Source organism: Dermacentor albipictus, chromosome 9 (genome assembly GCF_038994185.2).
Source record: "Dermacentor albipictus isolate Rhodes 1998 colony chromosome 9, USDA_Dalb.pri_finalv2, whole genome shotgun sequence".
Taxonomy (NCBI): domain Eukaryota; kingdom Metazoa; phylum Arthropoda; class Arachnida; order Ixodida; family Ixodidae; genus Dermacentor; species Dermacentor albipictus.
This window is the reverse complement of record NC_091829.1, coordinates 114,343,765-114,358,659: the sequence shown is the minus strand read 5'-3', so window position 1 is coordinate 114,358,659 and position 14,895 is coordinate 114,343,765. Positions and strand designations below refer to the sequence as shown.

General features: G+C 45.5%; 1 protein-coding gene across 10 annotated transcripts in view; it reads left to right on the top strand.

Annotated features, from left to right (window-relative positions):
• Positions 1 to 14,895, top strand: part of LOC135914605 (uncharacterized) — a 257,330-nt gene that overhangs the window by 159,961 nt on the left and 82,474 nt on the right. For all 10 annotated transcript variants that reach the window (XM_065447520.2, XM_065447523.2, XM_065447528.2 and 7 more), the window contains exon 7: positions 4,366 to 4,451. In XM_065447520.2, coding sequence (XP_065303592.2) covers positions 4,366 to 4,451 — 86 coding nt within the window. The remainder of the gene's footprint in view (positions 1 to 4,365; positions 4,452 to 14,895) is intronic.

Here is a 14,895-nt window from a genome sequence, read left to right as displayed (position 1 = left end):
TTAACTTTTATTGGGCAAACTTGTGCCCACTAAAGCAAGTGCCACTGGAAGCACAAGGATAGCGGGGAATACAAGTAGCTATCGTCAAAATCTCATGAGTAGGTTGAGTGTGTCGGCTTTGATACATGACTTGTCGAACGTTACAGCGTAATCACTGGTGGCCGCATGGCGGCCAGAAAATACTACACTATCCGTGCCCCGCATGCAGTCGTACTACAAGCGAATTGGAGGATATATGCACCAGTTAAATCACCCTACGAAATGATCGGTAAACACAGGCAACAGTTTGAACTGTCAGTAACATTAGAGAAACTTCTGATACATGCAGGCGTGCCCGGCGCAGAGTGATAATAACAATGGTTTACTGGTGAAAAGCGGTGACCGAAGAAAGATAAAGAAGCATCCGCGAGGAAGTGCCTAATATCACCTGAATCTGTTACAGGCATACATATCGGTAGAAGTTAGAGAAGTTTTAAGAAATTGTACGCACAAAGTTTGAATTCGAAACATGGATAACGTACGTGAATACATCAAGCAGGCTCGCTTACTATATGTCACCATTCCATTTTAAAGGGGACACAATAAATTATCATCATTGAATCGTGAGAGAGGAGCCCGGGTGGCGCATGACCCGTGTATGAGCGTCCGCCTACAACAACGCGCCATGCATATTGGAGGCTACGCAACAGGATTCACGTCGGCGGCATTAGACGGTGCCCCGTGCTCTTTGATGAAGCGTGAAAGTAGAGTGCCGCTGTAGTACACGCCTCATGAAGTGTTTGTTTCGGCGGTGGGGTTGTGTTGTGTCGCTAAATAAACTTCTGCACCGCTGTGAGCAGGACATCGTAGGGCACGCTGAAGAAGACCATTGTCGAGGGCACGGAAATTTTCGAACTGAAGACGCCGCAAGTGCTGCTAAGTCAACCGAGTTTGGTGATCGCCATCCATCGGAACTAAACAGATAGATGCAAGCACTATTTGGCAATGTGGCCTCCGTTTCGACGACAGTCTCCTTAAGGAACGGCTTATCCAGCGCCTACAATCTACACGCAAATGATCTGATGAAGCGTTTTCACGTGCAACGAAAACGGCGGAAATCGCCCATTCTGAAGTCGAGCACCGGATTGATGTCTTACCTCTAACACTCCTGGGTGTACAATGTGTCTTTATAGAAGTGATTTAGTGGGACAGGTAATTTACGAAACTTCAATACAATTTTCTACTGAGGTAATTTTTAAAGGCCTAGCCATGATGTCACGCTAGGTACTCCATCTTATTTAGAACGCTTACAATACGTTTCCAAGGCAATCAATCCAGTGGCACCGCTGCACACATCAACGTGCAAGCCACTCCGCTTGAAGAACTAATAATCCGCCACTCATGCTTTTCTTCGGACAGACGCAGTCCGAAAGTCTGCACCCGCCATTCACTGATCAGCACTTGCTAATCGAGCCACAAGATAAACACTTCACAATATCGCGTGGGCGCCAGAGAAAAGATAGCTTCAACAGACAGGTTGTAGTCCACTTTTGTCTCCACTTTGGCAGACGGCGCTATCATTCCTCTTTGCACCATCCACCCCGCCGTCGGCACGAAGGTGTCTGTAGGAAAAAGAAAGCGTGCCCATTGGCCTTATGATCAAGACTCCGTCTATACGGCGAAAGGCCCTGTCTAAGTACCGATTTGACGACGCACCAACGATGACGAAGTCCGCAAAGGTGCGAGTGGAGTGACCGTTTGGGTATTGGAAAAATAAGGCTACTGGTTCTTGCATTTAAACGTGGAATTTGTAACATCCATTTCAGCAGCATTTTTTTTCCTGCTCTTCGAGAAAGTGAAAGCTAATGCATTGCCATACATAGTCGTCGCGAGCTGAGCTCTGCCGCCGTTTTTCCAATAAATGTTTTTGCTCCTTGGCCTCTTGCACTGACCGAAGTGGTTGTAGAGTTTCGTTTAGCAGTGGCGCATACCCGATTGCACATTCCCAGCTGCTGAAATCCACATCAAACATTGTAATTGTAGGGTGGCACATGCCTAGTTTCACGTACTCATTGACCGAAGCTCGGGTGAGTGATTCATTGAAGAGCCGCTCTCAATCACTCGGACTTAAACAGTAACACAAGTTGGTGGGAAACGAATTGAGTGATGTCATTAAAGTGCACAACGGACGCAGTGGCACATGCTCAGTTTGCCGAGTCGGTCTCAGAGAATCATGGAAGAGCAGCAAATACCTTGTGTCACATAACCAGTGACCCAAGTGAGCACCCCGTTCATTGAAGGGCTGCACACATGCCATGTAGCACATACTCGGTGCTTCAAGTTGATGTAGGAGAGGTTCGTTGAGGAGCGGCACATACCCAATGTCACATATGCAGCAACCCAAGTTTGCAAGAAACGCTTATGGACATATATTGCAGGACGGCCCTCGAAAAGCGGTTGATGTGCCGCGAAAATGCTAATCGCATTAAAACCGTTTCAACCCTCCGCTCTAGCCCCCGTGTAAGCCTGCCGCCCACATGTAACACCTCGATTTCTAACTTCAGGTCTAAGAGTGCCGAAAACGTAAACATTCGGATATCTACTCCAATTAGGTTTTTGCCATTCACATCAGCTATGGCCGCTTGTTAGCTTTGCTTGCAGGCGAATTTTCTGCCGAGATGAGTCGTCATCCAGGTGATCGCGATAACGGAAGCGTGCAAATGGGAGTAGGCTCGCTTAGCTCCCGCTTCAATTTCGCATCCTAATGAACTTTCTGTGCATGTGATGTTTGAACATAATACTAAGATGGTGCGTTTGTCTGAGCCCTATAGGCCAGCCCCAAAGTCGCTCGATACAAATGGCACCGCCGGCCTGGATTGCCGTGAAACTCACCTCTTGCATGGAGCCTACCCGTACCGCGGCTGCTCGTGTGATAAGTTTTAATATCTGTAGATTGAATATTGATGTGCACTTGCAGCAATCAGCCATAAGGAGCTATATTCAAGATGTAAATATTGGAGGTGCACTAAAATGTCACTGCCTCCTATTTTGCCAGAGAAATACCTACCTCCAAGGCTCTAAAAGAGAAAGAGGAACTGGCCATTAAACTTCCCAAAGAATCTTTGCGAGAACGCCAGATTCGGTGCAGCAAGCTCTGAGATTTTCTTTTTTTGTTCGTATATTCCGAGGAAGCGCCCTATCTGTAGGCGCCTCGCGGGAAATAAATATAGCGCTTATGTGGAGCTTTGGAAAGGCATGCGGCGTATATTATAAACAGAGCAGAGTAACTAAAACAGCACGTACACTTGCGCGTCAAAATAGGCTGTAGATGCCATGTATGGTTAAAATTGTTGTAAGCAACGCTCTGATGAGACAGAGCAATACAACGCACCACGATGAAAATGTCTGAAGCGCCCCATACTTCCTCGCAATGGCCACCACACGTGAAGGCCTACAAAAAGCAAAGCTAAGTCCAATTCAGGGGCGATCTTCTCGAGCGATGGCGCCTGTTGATACATCGCCTTCCAAAAATTTCGCGGAAAAAAGATATTCCTCGAGAGAAAGAGATTGTTTATGAAGACGAAATGCTGATACTATCTGCAACACTTCAGGGATTCCCTGGATTGCCTGGAGGCACCGCCGTGGAAAAGGGAAGGCGTGCATAGCAGGCAAAGAATAGCAGAGAAAGAAAGCCAACGTGGTCACAGTGCCCTTGGCTGTCAGATGCGGGCAGTCTGCGCATTTACAAATTCAACAATAGCCCCGCATCTTCGAAGAGCGTTAGCAGGTGCTTGAAGGCGGAGCTGTCGAGGGAAGAGCCGGGCGCTTGTTCTAACCGCTGGCTCATCAGAAATTTTGCACTCCGACCAAACAGCTTGACGAGCAACCGGAAGCGAAGTTCTTCGCCCGGTTAAGCTGTACAGTCAGTCTAGCAAGCAAGAGAACCACGTGCGAGCATAAGTGAAAGAGTGAAAGAAGATGCAATGAGGATGCTGAGTTCAAACCGGCAGCGCGGGCTGAAATCTTACGCGGATAGCTTCGAATTTCTGCCGAAAATTGTAATGCAAACTCTCACACGAATTCCTTCCCTCTAACTTTTGCGCTTGCTGGGCTCACTCTGCTATTCACAAGCTCGTCGGCCAATGAAAGCAGCATTTGTTCACGGAGACATGCCACAAAAAGTGACCGCGATGGCACGTTTAACCACTCGGAAGGTCGCAAAGGAAGGTTGGCTTTTATAATTTCAGGTTGCAAGCCCTATGTGCCTTTGGAATTTCATACTTCCAGATTTTTTGGTTCATGCCTTTACCGATGCTTTACTTACCCCCTTGTGAACGCAGTATTGCTCAGTATGAAAGCACCTGTTGTTTGTTTGTGTTTTGGCAGCCACGGTATTTCGACCTACTTGACACTAAGCATCCTCCTGGCTCCAGCATAGTTGCCCTCGTCAAGTGCACAGATCCGGGGGCCGAGTAAGTATTCAAATTAAGTCATACATATGAAATAGAGCTGCCACACATTGGCACAAGAAATCAAACGCAGTGCTGCCAAGTGGTCTGTATGAATTCATTATGGGTAAACGTAAAGGTACAGGTAATATTTTTGGTCGTAGAGAACCAGCGAAAACATGTTCTTGTTAATGAAAAATATTACTATTGCCGGCCCCCTCGACGTAACAAGCTAAGAATGATTTTTTTTGCGCGATTCTGCACAACTTTCACAGCAGCTCAACGGGTTTGTCCTGATGATTTAGCGTCACGTAGTAGACGGGCATGCAGTACAACTAATGCATAGGGTAATCAAATGTCCCGTTTCATTGATGACGACATTAGCAAAACAGCTATGACGAGGTGCGGTATCTACGCGTATTTACAACGCCCGTCTGACATTATTGTGAGTCCTTGCTGCATTTGCATTGTTCATTATGTTTTCCACTCTCACTGCGCTTTTCCGTCTATTTTTTTATACTGAACACTGACAGTAGTCACCATATTTCTTCGCCACCAAGTAAAAATAAATGGAGTGGCTGGTCAAATAAAGCCAAAACTTTGTAACGTCCACAGCAACAGGTGCAAGTGGCTTCAGTAAACTACAGGACACAGTGCCCTTTATGCAATTGAAATTTGTATTCTTGGCGCAATTACGCTGTAACTTGCTCATCAGTGACACTATTTGTACTTTACGTATCATAGTAGAATCGCGCTAAACGGAAATTACCTAAACAAAAGCAGCGTTTAAATGAAACATCCTTAAAGTCGGTTTGTTTTCCTTTAAGACAATGTAAAAATTATCGCTAGACGGGACCATATTTTCCGCAAGTACGGGTAACCAAGCCTATTCAAATGGGATGCCAATAGGTAATCATGAACATTATCATCATCATCGCCGTTAATACCTGCCTGATAGGCTTTATCCAGTCGAAAAACCATCAAGCGACTGATCTAAGGACAAGACTAAATTGACGCCATGCGGCCTATTAAAGTAGATTAGCTGGTCTTAACTGTCTAGTGTAGGATTGATGGTGTTGGTGCGTCGTTTTTCATTTGTTGGTGTCAGTTTCTTTGTGATGGTTTCTTTCTCCTGTGGCAGTGCTAGCGACATTGCCAGCTATTAAAAAATTATGGGGATTTACGTGCCGCAACCACTTTCTGATTATGAGGCACGCCGTAGTGGAGGACTCCGGAAATTTCGACCACCTGGGGTTCTTTAACGTGCACCTAAACCTAAGTACACGAGTGTATTCGCATTTCGCCTCCATCGAAATGCGGCCGCCGTGGCCGGGATTCGATCCCGCGACCTCGTGCTCAGCAGCCCAACACCATAGCCACTGAGAAACCACGGCGGGTGCCGGCTATTACGATTAGCCAGGAAGAAAAAAAAAGCCGGTACACATGCTAACTTATTTCTGTTAGCCCTTTACATGAGCATATGAGGGCTCTGCAAAAATTACATAGCAGCATGACAACCACTGCTTACTTTTTATGTCAAAGAAAAATACACCCAGAGGTTTTTTAATTAAATTAGGGGCAACTCAGAGACAAAACAGGAATGATGAAGGACAAGCCTTGCTTTGCATTTTGTGTTCGCGTGTTTACTTGACTGTCTGTTTTGCTTATTTCAAGCTTTGCTATTGCAGCGGTGGCGTAGAGGTAGAACACCCGCCTCGCGTGCAAGAGGTCCGTGGTTCGAATCCCGGTGCCGGCAATTTTCCACCGGATTTAAAAAAAAAATCGCGTGTTGATGAAATTGCATAAACAGGCCTGGAGTGTGGCCTGATCCCGGTGACCAGAACCGGTAACGCACTCCCTCACCAGAGCAGGATTGGCCACCCTGGTGCAGTACATGGCCACAACCTCCTATATGAACAACACAATCAAACCCCGGCCCTCAGTCCTCAGCAGCTGCGAAGCAACTGACCACGGCGGCAGTCAGACCTGCGACGCTGCAGAGGGTGCTAAGAATCACTGGCTCCGGACAGGCCGCCATTGGAATATGAACCTGGCAACGTTTAACGCTAGAACGTTATCTAGTGGGGCGAGTCTAGCAGTGCTATTGGAGGAATTAGAGGGCAGTAAATGGGATATAATAGGGCTCAGTGAAGTTAGGAGGCCAAAAGAAGCATATAGAGTGCTAAAAAGGGGGCACGTCCTGTTTTACCGGGGCTTAGCAGAGAGAAGGGAACTAGGCGTCGGATTCCTGATTAATAAGTGTATAGCTGGTAACATACAGGAATTCTCTAGCATTAACGAGAGGGTGGCAGGTCTTTTTGTGAAACTTAATAAGAGGTACAAAATGAAGATTGTACAGGTCTACGCCCCTACATCCAGTCATGATGACCGGGAAGTCGAAAGCTTCTATGAAGACGTGGAATCGGCGATGGGTAGAGTGAAAACTAAATACACTATACTAATGGGTGACTTGAATGCCAAGGTAGGCAAAAAGCAGGCTGGAGAAAAGGCAGTGGGGGAATATGGCATAGGCACTAGGAATATCAGGGGGGAGTTATTAGTAGAGTTTGCGGAACAGAATAATATGAGGATAATGAATACCTTCTTCCGCAAGCGGGATAGCCGAAAGTGGACGTGGAGGGGCCCGAACGGCGAGATTAGAAATGAAATAGACCTCATACTCTGCGCTAACCCTGGAATCATACAAGATGAGGACGTGCTCGGCAAGGTGCGCTGCAGTGACCACAGGATGGTAAGAACTCGAATTAGCCTAGACCTGAGAAGGAAACGGAAGAAACTGGTACATAAGAAGCCGATCAATGAGTTAGCGGTAAGAGGGAAAATAGAGGAATTCCACATGAAGCTTCAGAACAGGTATTCGGCTTTAACTCAGCAAGAGGACCTTAGTGTTGAAGCAATGAACGACAGTCTTGAGGACATCATTAAGGAGTGTGCAATAGAAGTCGGTGGTAACTCCGTTAGGCAGGATACCAGTAAACTATCGCAGGATACGAAAGATCTCTTCAAGAAACGCCAATGTATGAAAGCCTCTAACCCTACAGCTAGAATAGAACTGGCAGAACTTTCGAAGTTAATCCACAAGTGTAGGACAGATGACATAAGGAAGTATAATATGAATAGAATAGATAGGATATGGATAGATAGTGGGCTTGGCAGCACTCCGACAATGCGGTTTACTGACGCCCGACGCCTCTTCGCATTACAGGTGCTCACAGGCTTCTGCTTCCCCGTTGGCACCTGCTGTTCTCCTGGTGCCGTCACGAGGCCTGCGGGCACGCCCGGCTTACGGTGTGTTGGCTTGCGGGATACACTTACCTGGCGGAGCATCCTCTACCGTCTGCCCGGGAATGCCAATGCCGACCGACGTTCAGCGCCGCCTCACGTCTACAGTCAGCTGTATGCCTTCGTGCGTGGTGTAGGCTTGCCCTACCCTGAGCGCGCTGGTGTTACAGACGGGCCAACTTCGTCTACCCTCCAGTGCTCCGAAAACGACGCAAGCGCCGTTGACTACTGCGCCGCACCGCCCCTGAACGGAAATTCATCGCATCTATCGTTTTCATACAACCTTGCCTCAGCCGACGCATCGAAACAGACATCAACCTTCACGCATAAAACACGTCACCCCCTCGCTCTCATCAGTGGGCTTGGCAGCACTCCGACAATGCGGTTTACTGACGCCCGACGCCTCTTCGCATTACAGGTGCTCACAGGCTTCTGCTTCCCCGTTGGCACCTGCTGTTCTCCTGGTGCCGTCACGAGGCCTGCGGGCACGCCCGGCTTACGGTGTGTTGGCTTGCGGGATACACTTACCTGGCGGAGCATCCTCTACCGTCTGCCCGGGAATGCCAATGCCGACCGACGTTCAGCGCCGCCTCACGTCTACAGTCAGCTGTATGCCTTCGTGCGTGGTGTAGGCTTGCCCTACCCTGAGCGCGCTGGTGTTACAGACGGGCCAACTTCGTCTACCCTCCAGTGCTCCGAAAACGACGCAAGCGCCGTTGACTACTGCGCCGCACCGCCCCTGAACGGAAATTCATCGCATCTATCGTTTTCATACAACCTTGCCTCAGCCGACGCATCGAAACAGACATCAACCTTCACGCATAAAACACGTCACCCCCTCGCTCTCATCAGTGGGCTTGGCAGCACTCCGACAATGCGGTTTACTGACGCCCGACGCCTCTTCGCATTACAGGTAACAACCAAATACGCTATTTATGCGCGTCGTTCCCGCTATGCCGCTTTGCTAGTGCTGCCAAGCCCAGGCTGCTGCATTACCATTGTTCGCGACTGCACGTATGTCATCTTACAACTTCTTTCTCTCTCTGGCGACATAGAATCAAATCCCGGCCCTAACACCCGTTCCACTTCTACGCAGGCATCCTGTGACATAATGGCTGCATTAGAGGAAATAAACTCAGGTCAGGCATCCCTTCTAAGTGAAATGAAATCAATTCGAAATAAACTATCGCAGAACGACAAAATTTTTGACGACATTAAAAGGCGACTAACAAAAATTGAAGGTGATGTTTCCGCCATAACTGCACTAAAAACCGAAGTTAATTGCATCAGGACAGTGGTCGATACAAACACTAAAGCCATTTCCGACATTTCATCAAGACTAAACGATTCAGAAGATAGGGCTCGTCGTTCTAACCTTGTGTTTTTTGGGGTATCTGATACTGAGCGTGAAACGTGGCAAGAATCTGAGAAGAAAATTGTGGAAATTTGTGCTTCTAACCTTAATGTCAAGTTGGATTCCTTAGATATTGAGCGCGCTCATAGAATTGGCAGATATAGCTCTAATAGAAACAGACCCATAATTATCAAATTAGCTCATTTCAAAGTAAAACAACACATTCTTTCAAATGCTAAACAACTTAGAGGGTCCAGCTACAGCATATCGGAAGACTACTCAGCTAACACCCGGCATGCACGTAAACAACTAATCGAGTTCGGCAAGTCGCAACAGAAACCTTTCAAACTCCGGTACGATAAACTAATCGTGGATAACAGAACTTACAAGTATGATAACACTACAAATAGAGTTACCTCAACTTCATAGCTACCATCACGCGCTATCGCAAAACCATATACCACCCCTATATCATTCGTTTATACTAACATTAGAAGCTTGTTGCCCAAACGCGAAGCACTCTGTAGCCTTATCGATTCCTCTGATTGTAAGCTTCTTGTACTAACAGAAACGTGGCTGAATTCTACCGTCGATAACACAGAGCTTAATTCTTTCCTTCCTGATTTTGACATTTTTAGGCGAGATCGTGTAGGCAAACGCGGAGGAGGTGTTCTGATAGCTGCCCATCGTAGCCTTTGTTGCTCCATTATCAATATCACTTCACCTCTGGAAATATTATTCGTATTGTGCAGTTCTTCATACCTTCAAACTATTATCGGTGTATGCTATCGACCCCCCGATGCAGATGCTTCCTTCACTATTCACTTCCACGAGGCACTGCAAACTGTTACTAAGTCATTTAATCATGCGCAACTACTCCTCTTAGGTGACTTTAACTTTCCTGATATAACATGGTCCGAACCAGCCATAACACTGTCTAAAAATAACCTTGAATGTAATTTTCTTAACACATGCCTCACCTTTGGTTTGACACAGCTAGTATCTACCCCAACGCGGAAAAACGAACAGTGCTCTAACATACTCGACCTTATCTTAACATCCCATCCCGACAGTGTTTCTTCTATAACACATCTACCAGAACTAAGTGATCACTCGGTACTACATGCAGAATTATCCTGGCAGCTACCTCATTGCAAAAAATCAAAAAAGAAAATAACACTCTACGATAAAGGTGATTACATCAGCATCAACAATGCACTAACCGAGTTTTACAACTGGTTCATTATAGATTTCCCGAAGCGCACAGTAGACGCCAACTGGACGCTTTTTAAAAATAAAATGATCGAACTCACTACGACTTACATACCAACCATCATTTTAACAGAGCGACCTTCGTCCCCATGGTTCAACAACACATTAAAACGACTAAATAATAAAAAGAAAAGATTATTTCGTAAAGCCAAGCGTTCCAATACCGCTCCGGCCTGGGAAAAATATTACGTCACTGAAAAGGAGTTTGATTCCTTGGCCGCAACAGCTAAACGAACCTTCTACTCAACTACACTCCCTAACTTGCTGCAAAACAATCCCAAACAATTCTGGAAATACATTAACCCAAATAACCGTAAACCATTACTATTATGTGATAACGATAATAACCGTGTTCCAGACCATAAAGTATCTGAAGTACTAAACTCTGTCTTCTCTTCCGTGTTCACTTCTGAACCTAACACTGACCTCCCAGACTGTCCTTACCTCAACAACCCAACGATGCCTGACATAACAATCGAAGCACATGGTATAACGAAGCTAATCGAATCCCTCAAATTAACATCCTCAGCCGGCATCGACGGCATCAATTCCAAAATGCTTAAGAACACCGCGCACATCTCTAGTGTATTTTTGTGTCATATCTTTCAGCAATCATTATCATCTGGAGTGGTGCCGCAAGACTGGAAAATAGGTAAGATAATTCCAGTACCAAAAAAAGGATCATCATCATCGTGCCACAATTACCGTCCAATTTCCCTCATCAGTGTTTGTTCTAAACTAATGGAGCATATAATTTATTCTCATATTGTAAACTTCCTAACATCCGCTAATTTCTTTAATCCAAATCAACACGGTTTTCAGAAAGGCATGTCCTGCGAGACTCAGCTAGCCCTATTCGTTAATGACATCAGCTCGCATCTTGATCAAAACATACCCATAGACGCCCTCTTCCTAGATTTCCAAAAGGCTTTCGACAAGGTTCCTCATGAACGGCTCTTTCTAAAACTATCATGTCTTAATCTTAACCCTCATGTTCTTCAATGGATACGCAACTTTCTCACTAACCGTCAACAGTTCGTTTACGCTAACCAATGCTCGTCTACCTTATCACCCGTTATCTCTGGCGTGCCACAAGGCACAGTCCTGGGACCACTACTCTTCTTAATATACATTAACGACTTACCTATAGGTTGTTCTTCCAAAATTCGTTTATTTGCCGATGACTGTGTAATCTATCGTCCTATTACTAACGACGCTGATTCTCGCGCCCTCCAGTCCGACCTTAACGTCATTGAAACATGGTGTAATAATTGGCTAATGTCCCTCAACATCAACAAAACGTCACTACTTACTTTCCATCGTCGCCAATCATTTATGTCAGCTAATTACACTATCGCCGGTTCGGAAATATGTGCTGTAACTTCATATAAATACCTAGGCGTTAACTTGTCCAATAACCTCAGTTGGTCCTCACACATTTGCAACATTAGCAATGATGCCAATCGTGTACTAAACTACCTGCGCCGTAATCTACGTCTTGTTCCGCACTCAGTAAAACTACTCGCATACTTAACAAGCGTTCGACCCAAACTAGAATACGCATGCTCAGTGTGGGACCCACACCAATCTAACCTGGCAACAGCACTAGAATCCATACAGAATCGTGCAGCAAGGTTCATTCATTCTGACTACTCTTACCACACTAGCGTTACTAAACTTAAATCATCTCTGAAACTTCCAACCCTCGAGCAGCGCCGCAAAACAGCAAGACTGTGCCTCTTTTACAAATTTTATCACTCACTACTTCATCAGACCGACATCACGCCTGCGCATCGCACTTCATCCCGTCATGGCCATTCAAAGGCTGTTTATCCCCCTCCAGCTCGCACCTCCGCTCATCTTAACTCTTTCTTCATTCAAACAGCGAAAGACTGGAATCATCTGCCTGCTGAAGCGGTGCACCACTCCAGTCATTCATCGTTCAAGGCATTTATTGAAAATATTATGTAAATATGCCCACCCCTCATGTAAAACCCCAAATGGGGTATTTGAGGTACCAATAAATAAATAAATAAATAAATAAATAAATTGAACGTGCTCATAGGAACGGAGGAAGCCTAAAAACAGTGAAGAAGAAACTAGGAATTGGCAAGAATCATATGTATGCGTTAAGAGACAAAGCCGGCAATATCATTACTAATATGGATGAGATAGTACAAGTGGCTGATGAGTTCTATAGAGATTTATACAGTAACCGTGCCACCCACGACAATAATGAAAGAGAAAATAGTCTAGAGGAATTCAAAATCCCACAGGTAACTCTGGAAGAAGTAAAGAAAGCCTTGGGAGATATGCAAAGGGGGAAGGCAGCTGGGGAGGATCAGGTAACAGCAGATTTACTGAAGGATGGTGGGCAGATAGTTCTAGAGAAACTAGCCACCCTCTATACGCAATACCTCATAACGTCGAGCGTACCGGAATCTTGGAAAAACGCTAACATAATCCTAATCCATAAGAAAGGGGACGCCAAAGACTTGAAAAATTATAGACCGATCAGCTTACTGTCCGTTGCCTACAAACTATTTACTAAGGTGATCGAAAATAGAATCAAAAACACCTTAGACTTCTGTCAAGCAAAGGACCAGGCAGGATTCCGTAAAGGCTACTCAACAATAGATCATATTCACACTATCAATCAGGTGGTAGAGAAATGTGCGGAATATAACCAACCCTTATATATAGCTTTCATTGATTACGAGAAAGCATTTGATTCTGTCGAAACATCAGCAGTCATGGAGGCATTACGGAATCAGGGTGTAGACGAGCCATCTGTAAAAGTACTGAAAAATATCTATAGCGGCTCCACAGCCACCATAGTCCTCCATAAAGAAAGCAACAAAATCCCAATAAAGAAAGGCGTCAGGCAGGGAGATACGATCTCTCCAATGCTATTCACAGCGTGTTTACAGGAGGCATTCAGAGACCTGGATTGGGAAGAAATGGGGATAAAAGTTAATGGAGAATACCTTAGTAACTTGCGATTCGCTGACGATATTGCCTTGCTTAGTAACTCAGGGGACCAAATGCAATGCATGCTCACTGAACTGGAGAGGCAAAGCAGAAGAGTGGGTCTAAAAATTAATCTGCAGAAAACTAAAGTAATGTTTAACAGTTTCGAAAGAGAACAGCAGTTTACAATAGGCAGCGAGGCACTGGAAGTCGTAAGGAAATACATCTACTTAGGGCAGGTAGTGACTGCGGATCCGGATCATGAGACAGAAATAATCAGAATAAGAATGGGCTGGGGTGCGTTTGGCAGGCATTCTCAGATCATGAACAGCAGGTTGCTATTATCCCTCAAGAGAAAAGTGTATAATAGCTGTTTCTTACCAGTACTCACCTACGGGGCAGAAACCTGGAGGCTTACGAAAAGGGTTCTACTCAAATTGAGGACGACGCAACGAGCTATGGAAAGAATATTGATAGGTGTAACGTTAAGGGATAAGAAAAGAGCAGGTTGGGTGAGGGAACAAACGCGAGTTAATGACATCTTAGTTGAAATCAAGAAAACGAAATGGGCATGGGCAGGACATGTAATGAGGAGGGAAGATAAGCGATGGTCATTAAGGGTTACGGACTGGATTCCAAGGGAAGGGAAGCGTAGCAGGGGACGGCAGAAAGTTAGGTGGGTGGATGAGATTAAGAAATTTGCAGGGACGGCATGGCCACAATTAGTACATGACCGGGGTCGTTGGAGAAATATGGGAGAGGCCTTTGCCATGCAGTGGGCGTAACCTGGCTGATGATGATGATGATGATGATGATGATGATTGTTTTAATCACTGGCGTAGCTTTCGTGATTGGAGTAGTAATTGCTGAGGCGACTTCTGAGAATCATGTAAAAGTTCTATGAAGCACTTCAAGGAATACCAATGAAAGTACGAATTTGCTTGTTTTACTGAGAGTAAAAGAATCTGAAAAATACCACATATACACCTCGGTTGCTATGCTGGAGGCGCTGAAATTGGCGAAACTTGGTGACTTCGAAAGAACTGGCGACGCCCAAACAAAAAAGAACTAATGGTACCAAGAAAAAGATTCTCCCTCCGCACGTCTCCAGTTTTGCTGATTTATCTGGATTCACTATGGGTGGCCATCATTCCTTGGGCGTTGCTTTAAGGTGGTGAACAAACTGGGGCTCACGTGGTCATAACATCAGTGGATGGTTGGTGCCTTCATTCACTTGTTTGTCGTTCCACCGAGTCGTGCACGAGCAAGTTATAAAATAATTGCACTTAGTAAAATACCATCGGTCCCTTTAATGTGATTTAGAAGTATTTTAAGGTATAAAAGATCTACACGGAGGGTATATTAGACTAATTTGTAATTTACCACGTTTCGCGTTATTCTTCGAGGGACCGCTCACCCTCCTCCTTCGTCAGTATTGGCGTGGCTCGCTCCGTGTTTGTGCTGTTATTTCCGAGTACAGGGGCCAAATTATGTAATGATTTGGAAGAGAAATGGTTCACTTGCCCTCATCTGGTTGGTAACAATTTTTCTTCCGTCAGAGGCCGTCAG